At 36.2% G+C, this 8,356-nt stretch overlaps 1 protein-coding gene across 1 annotated transcript in view; it reads left to right on the top strand.

Annotated features, from left to right (window-relative positions):
* The first annotated feature begins 5,999 nt into the window (after nt 1-5,999).
* Nucleotides 6,000-8,356, top strand: part of USP20 (ubiquitin specific peptidase 20) — a 34,228-nt gene continuing 31,871 nt past the window's right edge. Inside the window, exons 1-2 of the mRNA XM_044663990.1 lie at nt 6,000-6,079; nt 6,731-6,827. Of these exons, the coding sequence (XP_044519925.1) occupies nt 6,747-6,827 (81 nt within the window). The 5' untranslated portion in view covers nt 6,000-6,079; nt 6,731-6,746. The remainder of the gene's footprint in view (nt 6,080-6,730; nt 6,828-8,356) is intronic.

Below are 8,356 nucleotides of genomic sequence, written 5' to 3'. Positions count from 1 at the left end.
CTCAGGAAAATGATGAGTAACACTGAAGCGTCTGGGCAACAGGCAGCCTAGGTTCGAGTTCTCCTGTTGGAATTTGATGCTTGCTCAAGGGCTTACCTCCTCCATACTCTTCCCTTGTCAGGCTCTGAAGGATGACAGCTCTATTCGGCAGTTTCTAAAGAAGCATTTATCATCACTTTCAACCGCTCTTTAGAAATCTCAGTTGTGTAACCTGGCAGCCTCCAAAGGAAGGCTGATTTTGCACTGAAAACTCGGGGAAGCTTTGTACATGTGTGTGCACACGTGTGGGTGTGCGTGCACTCCATTGTTGCATTATGTTTCTTTTTTTTTGTTTGGGTAGAAGCACCTTGAATTCTGCTTTAGAAAAAAAAGATGAGACTAAGGCCCCTTCTCTCTTTACTCCTCTCCACTCTCTCCCACCAGGTCTTACTGAGGTGGTTTCTGTTTCTTTCTTTCTTTATCTTAAAGGGAGAAAGTGACATATGGATAGCCTGGAGAGAGAATGGATTTGTATACAGAGTGAAATTGGAGCCTGTAGAAATGTGGAAGGTAATATTATAGGGAGATTTGGTGGAAGGCTGGATGTCCTCATTAACTTAAGTTTTAACAGTGGCTGCTAGAGGAAGAAGAAAGATGTAGGAGTTCTGCTTTTTGTAATTTGTAACTTTTTTTCCATTAGGCTCTAAACAGTGCCTAATGTGTGCATATCTCCATTTCTTTGATCTTTTTAAAGTGTTTTTTAACTGCTCCCACTTTTAAAATAAAAATAAGAAATCCAAATGTTGCAAATTTCTGGTAAAAGCTTGATAGGATTATGGAGCACAAGTTGTCCACTGACAATTGGCTGTTCTTGACCTGTGCTGTATTTTTAGGGTTTGCTCATCAGTTCTTATTAAATGGGGATTATTTGCTTGGCTTCAGAAGCAATTAACCTCAAGCTTAGTTAGTACTTACTTTGCAGTCTTGCTTTTCTTTGTCTGCTTATAGCTATTTCTTTTTAGGTTCCATAGGTCCAGATAGGCTTTGGAGGATTTGGCTCTTATTTCTGCCTAAGTATTGGGGTCTTTGCAGGGACTTCGATGGAGTTCAATGTGTATGTGTCAAAAGAAGAAAGGATATTGTTATTGGGTTGAAAAGGTCTTAGTGTGTAGAATACTGCTCCTCAACTCAAGGAATCATTTCTTATCAGGTCCGAACCCACAATTCAAGGACTTTGTGGACATGTGCTTCTAGTGTTATCCTCTTCCTCAGTGAACTAGTCAAAAGGAAAACCAGTAGAAGCCATGCTGAAGGTAATTTTTTTTTAAACAGACACATTGTAATTTTAATAAATGACTTTTAGGAGGGAAGAGATACAAATTTATTTATGTGATTATCATGTCTTGTTTTAATGAAAGAAAACCCTGGTAAAATAGATGAGAATAAAAATCCTTTCAGTAGTCAAAGGAAAGAACTTACATTTAAGTCTACTTTGATTATGAATATGGCTTGATCCAAGAAAAGATTTTTTTTTTCACAAACCACAGTATAATTAAATGAAAGACATTGAATGTTTTCTTTCAAATGTTTGATATATCTGGAATTTATATGTGGTACCTTTCCCAGGAAAATTAGGAAGTAATTCTGCAAGCTTGAATTAAAGCAAATTTAAATCAATTAAAGCAAAAATATATTATAAAAATTTTTTATCTGACCTCTTATTTCAGTCTTTAGATTCTAAATTCAGTATCATTACCTACAAGCTTTTTTTTTTCCTATCCAGATCAACATTACCTTCCACACTGAATCAAAAAGTATTCAATCTCTCTTTTTTTTAGAATAGCTAGAAGGAGGTATCAATTCCAAGTGAAAAGTAAACAAAGCAACAACAAAAAAGGATTTATTAAATTCATGCTAGGAATGAATTCTTTTCTAGATTAGATGACTTCTAATCTTGTGTTAAGTTAGAATGTGTTGGAATGAACACAAGGTAAATATCAGAGCCATCTGAGAAGAATTGAAGACAGTGGCCTACTATTAATATTAAGACTGCTTAAAGTTAGAAATAGGTATGATCATGGCACTGAAAGGGGAGTCAAAGTTCTTTTACCCTCCAAGTGCTTATGAATACAAAACATGAACACTGTAGATTAATAATGGTATTGATAACATAGAATTTACATAGCACTTTATGGTTTGCAAAATGCTTTACAAATATTGCTTTATCGAAATTCAGAATGGGTAAATGACTTAAATATAAAGAGGGAAATTATAAGTAAATTAGGTGAATATAGAATAGTATACCTGTCAGATTTATGGGAAAGGAAAGAATTTAAGACCAAGCAAGAAATAGAGAACATTACAAAATAGATAATGAATAATTTTGATTACATTAAATTAAAAAAGTTTTGTACAAACAAAACCAATGCAACCAAAATTATTAGAAGGGAAGTAACAAACTGGGAAAAAAATTTTATAACAAAAATCTCTGACTGAGGTCTAATTTCTCAAACTTATAAGGAACTAAGTCAAATGTACAAGAAATCAAACCATTCTCTAATTGATAAATGGTCAAGGGACATGAATAGGCAATTTTCAGATGAAGAAATCAAAACTGTCAATAATCACATGAAAAAGTGTTCTAAACCCCTCCTAGAGAAATGCCAATCAAAAAAAAATGCTGAGGTACCACCTCACACCTAGTAGATTGGCCAATATAACAGTAAAGGAAAATAATAAATGCTGGAGGGGATGTGGCAAAATTTGGACACTGTATGCTGTGAATTGGATCAAATCAACCATTCTGAAAGGCAGTTTGTAACTATGCCCAAAGGGCTTTAAAATAATGCATACCCTTTGATCCAGCAACACCACTAATACCCTAAAGAGATAATAAAAATTGTTTGTTCAAAAATACTCATAGCTGTGCTTTTTGTGGTGACAAAAACTTGGAAAATGAGGGGGTCTCCCTGGATTGGGCAGTGGCTAAACAAATTGTGGTATCTGATGGTGATGGAATACTATTGTGCTGTAAGGAATGATGAACTGGAGGATTTCTATATGAACTGGAAGAACCTCCAGGAACTGATGCAGAGTGAAATGAGCAGAACCAAGAGAACATCATACAGAGAAAGTGAACCATTGTGGAATAATCCAATGTAATAGATTTTGCTACTACAAGACAATCCCAGGGGGTTTATGAGAAAGAATACTGTCCACATTGAGAGAAAGAACTGTGGGAGTAGAAACACAGAAGAAAAACAAATGACTTACCTGTTTATATGGGTATATGATTGGGGTTTTGGTTTTAAAAGATTGCTCTGTTGTAAAAATGAATAATAAGGAAATAGTTTTAAGTGATAACATTTGTATAACTCAGTGGAAGTGCTTGTTGGATCCGGGAGGGGGGGAGGGAAGAGGTGAGGGAAAGAAAATGAAATATGTAAACATGGAAAAATATTTTAAAAATACAAATAAATAAATGAATGAATAAACAAACGAATGAATGAACAAACAAACAGATAAATAAATAAATAAGTGGGTGAGTGAGTGAGTGAATGGACAAATAAATAGATAGATAAATAAGTAAATAAAAACAAATATTGCTTTATCCTCACAACAAGCTATTTCTACCTCCATTTTACAAGTGGGAAAACTGAGGCTGACAGGCGTTAAGTCACTTAAAACTGAATCACACAGCTATTAAATGGTTGAGGCCACATTCGAACTGAACTCGGGTCTTCTTGACTGTGGGTACAGTACTTTATTCACTGAGTCATCTAACTGCCTCTAAGGATTTATTAACCATTTATTGGCTCAAGTCAGAAATTAATGAGAGTAACTCCAATTCAGTTTTTTGAGGATGGAGGAATTTAGCAAAGATGTACACACTTGGCTATCCTTACTGTGTCTCCTAATTTATTTGCCCCACTATCATATAGCTTAAGTGTACCAGTGTTTAAATATAACTGCTAACAAGCATAGCTCAAGTGCTTCCACCCATATGAAAACTTTTGTCTTCTCCCCAGTTATAGTACTGCTTTCTCTTAAAATTGAAATTACTTTGTATAAATTTTGTTTTTTTGCTTACTAGTACTAATATATATTATATCGCTCCGAAAATGTAAGCTCTTTGAAGGGGAGAGACTGTTTCATTTTTTATCTTTGCATATCCAGCATTATTCCTGGCACTCAGCCATTTAATAATTGCTGGTCAAATGGGCTTATTCTAAAGTAGTTAAGAGCTTTAGTTGGGGAGAGAGGATTTTTGCAAAGGTAAATAGCCATTTGGTAATGCATAAATGCTAAAAGCTTATGGTGGCCTCTGGGGAAAGGCTTCAAAAAATATTGCTTACTCTTCCAGGGTGGAAAGATCTGGAATTTAGAACTTTGAAACCAATCATTGTCCTAAGATTTGTGGATTCAGTTAAAACACTGTTCCCTTCCATCTGCCATTCCCTTTTCAAATAGGTCTTTTATGGGAGTAACTCCAACCCTTCCTGGAAATTGCAAAAGGGAGTTGATTGTAGCCATAGTTGAGCTACAAAAACTTTAAGGAGTAAAATGAGTCTTAATAGATTTGTGTTTCTGGAGACTTAGGAAGTTCAGAGGATGTGACCCTCCAAAACAAATTTTTTCAATTGTCATTGTTGCTGAGCCTGGATGAAATGCCTATCCAAGCCCATCCTAACTGAAGGAATAATGAGACTGGACTAGAGAAGAAAAAAGAAAAGAATAACATTTCTGGGCCAAAGCTAATTGCCAGTGCTCTGAATATACATACCCTCTTGTAGCCTCAGTGGAATTCTTTTCCTTAATAGGTCTGAAGTAATCCGGTGAAGCCCAGAGGGCCAAATAACCCTTCTAGTTTTGCCCTATGCTTCAGGGCAGAACAGATTCTAGCTGTCAGAAAAGCCCAGTGGAAGTGTTGACAGTGTGCCCAGTCTACCTGCAAAATAATAGGAATTCAATCTAGAAATTAAAGAAGATCTCTTCACCTTTATTGTTTAAATGTTCCAGTACTTTGATGGAATTCCCTCCACCAACAATCTAGCTTAGTTGTGAGACAGTTGCATGAAGCAGATGTTAAGTGACTTCCATAGTCATATGGCTAATAAATATAGAGAAGGAATTTGAATCTAAGTTTCAAGATTCTAAGTTACTTGAGAGTAGAATTATTTAATCTGGGGTGTATGAACTTTTTTTTTAATGTTTTGATATCTATGCTTCAATACAATGAGTTTCCTTTATTATCTAATGTATTGTCCTTTATACATTGAAAAACTTGACAGTAAAAAGGGGTCCACAGGCTGGCAGGGGGTCCAGGACACAAAGGTTAAGCCACAGCGCTGGAGTATAGCATTTTTTTCTTAAAGCACTGAAATCCATGTAGAACTCATGATGAAAATGCTATCCACAGCCAAAGAAGGAACTGTTGGAGTCTGATTGCAGATCAAAGCATATCATCTTCCACTTTATTTCTGTCATGGCATGAGGAATATAGAAATATGTATTGCATGAAAGTACTGGTATAACCCATATCTGACTATTTACTGCCTGGGGGAGTAAAAGAGAAAGAATCTGAATCATAAAATGTCAGAAAACAATTGTCAAAAATTGTTTCTATATGTAATTGAAATAAAAATAAATCACTGCAAGTCTTATGAATCTTAAATATAAATCATCCTATGTTAGGGACATCTTATTTTTTTTTCTTTCATTTCACATGGGTCTGGTAGTGGCAAAGACTGGGTTTGGAGTCAGGAGGACTGAGTTTGAGTCCTACTGAAGATCCTTAACTAGCTGCAAGACCCCAGTTAAGGTCATTTAATCTCTCTAAGCTTCATATTATCTATCAAATGGAAATAATAATAGCACCTTCCTAACAGGTTTGTGAGGATAAAATGAAATCAAATGTGTAAAAAAAATCATGTTGTTATTAGTATTAATAAAAGTGATTTTTAAAATAATGTAAGACTGGTATTTGTTTTCCCTTTTCTAGGCTCTTTGGTATGATCCTGATCAGCTTCTTCCATAAGAGATGCAACAGTGAGTCATCTATAGGAGAATGCTTACAGCTGCCCAGTGGAGTCACTTGGAGGTATGGCATACCAGAACCCTCAGAGGTGATGGATGAAGTTGTTCATTCGTGGCAATGATAAAGCCAGCTTTAATGATCTATATGATTTCTGCTGAAATACAGAACAACGTCATTAAGTCTTGTGTCTGAATTAGCTCTGCTTTTATAATAGGCTCACTTATTGGTTTAATGAATGTTGATTAAATATCTGCATGAGCAGTGCTTTCAGCAGAGGACCTGGGCTCTCTGCTTTGATCTCCTAGCTATAGAAAGTTTTCTTTTTAGAAAAGCATTTTCTGAAAGGACTGATTGGACTGCCCTTACTACTGTTTGTCATTGTCTAATGACTTAAAATATTTATTTTGGTGAAAGTGCTCCGAAACAAAATGAAATGTTTTATTTCTCTGGAGGAGTATTTAGGAAAATTTGAGTACAAAGGTCTGATCTTTTTTCTCCTATAACTGTTCTTAAAATCCAACCTCCTTGAATCGCTCTCCACAAATTATCAAAGAAGAACTTTCCCTGGGATGAAGAATCAGATCCATTCTGAGAAAAAAAAAGTGACAAAGATTGTCTAGTTTTGACCCTATTTTTCTCTTTATTGTTAGCTAACTTTTTTTTTTTCTGTGAAAAGAGACAAATCAACTAAAGATGATTTTTATATCCTTTCAGGTGAACTAGGGCAAGAATGGGAGATTCCAGGGAGCTTTGCTCTCACCTTGATTCTATAGGTGAGGTCACCAAAGAGGACTTACTACTGAAATCCAAGGTAAGATGTCAGACCTCATAGGAGATGAGATCTGGTTGTTGGCCTTGCTCCTAGAATATAGAGATGGCTTGTATTAGTGGAAAGATTGACTGTATATACAGACCTGCTGATGCTCTTAATGTCAATGCCTTGAATCTTCATCTTTCCTCAACCTTTTAAGCAAATGGAAATAATACATCCTGTTAGAAAGTCCTTTTCCTGATGATGTAGTTTAATGACCAATCATGACAGTTTGGATCAGTTTGATTTTATTTTAGTTAGTACTGATGCTCTCAAGCCATTAGCATTGGAATAATATAAGCATGAACAATAATTCAAGGGAGTAGCTTAAGCATTCTTTAGGGATTTGGTAGAATCATTTAAAATATGAGATTATGGGGGCACCAGGCAAAATATTTCATATATCTTCTATTGACCAAGAAAGGTTTTTTTGGCCCTTTTACCCCTTGGTAGTATTTCGTGTAAGACGGAACAACCCTAAACTCATTTTAAGAGACTTATAAGTATCAGAAGAATAGTTGTGATTGCCACTTTTTTTAAAATTTAAACATTTATTAATAGTCATTTTTAACATGGTTACATGATTCATGCTCCTACTTTCCCCTTCCCCCCCCCCCGCCTCCCCCCACCCATGGCCAACACACATTTCCACTGGTTTTGTCATGTGTCCTTGATCAAGACCTATTTCCAAATCGTTGGTGGTTGCATTGGTGTGGTAGTTTCGAGTCCACATCCCTAATCATGTCCACCCCGACCCATGCGTTCAAGCAGTTGCTTTTCTTATATGTTTCCTCTCCTGTAGTTCTTCCTCTGAATGTGGGTAGCATCTTTACCATAAATCCCTCAGAATTGTCCTGGGTCATTGTATTGCTGCTGGTACAGAAGTCCATTACATTCGATTTTACCACAGTGTATCAGTCTCTATGTACAATGTTCTTCTGGCTCTGCTCCTTTCGCTCTGCATCAGTTCCTGGAGGTCTCTCCAGTTCGCCTGGAACTCCTCCAGTTTATTATTCCTTTTAGCACAATAGTATTCCATCACAAGCATATACCACAGTTTGTTCAGCCATTCCCCAATTGAAGGACATACCCTCCTTTTCCAGTTTGTTGCCACCACAAAAAGCACGGCTATAAATATTTTCGTGCAAGTCTGTTTATCTATGATCTCTTTGGGATACAAACCCAACAATGGTATGGATGGATCAAAGGGCAGGCATTCTTTTATAGCCCCTTGAGCATGATTCCAAATTGCCATCCAGAATGGCTGGATCAGTTCACAACTCCACCAGCAATGCATTAATGTCCCAATTTTGCCACATCCCCTCCAGCATTCATTACTCTCCCCTTCTTTCATTTTAGCCAATCTGCTAGGTGTGAGGTGATACCTCAGAGTTGTTTTGATTTGCATTTCTCTAATTATTAGAGATTTGGAACACTTTCTCATGTACTTATTGATACTTTTGATTTCTTTACCTGAAAATTGCCTATTCATGTCTCTTGCCCATTTATCAATTGGGGAATGGCTTGAT

The sequence above is a fragment of the Gracilinanus agilis genome, chromosome 2 (assembly GCF_016433145.1).
Source record: "Gracilinanus agilis isolate LMUSP501 chromosome 2, AgileGrace, whole genome shotgun sequence".
In the NCBI taxonomy this organism is placed as follows: domain Eukaryota; kingdom Metazoa; phylum Chordata; class Mammalia; order Didelphimorphia; family Didelphidae; genus Gracilinanus; species Gracilinanus agilis.
Note: the sequence above shows the minus strand (reverse complement) of the source record. Positions and strands in the feature narration are given on the sequence as shown.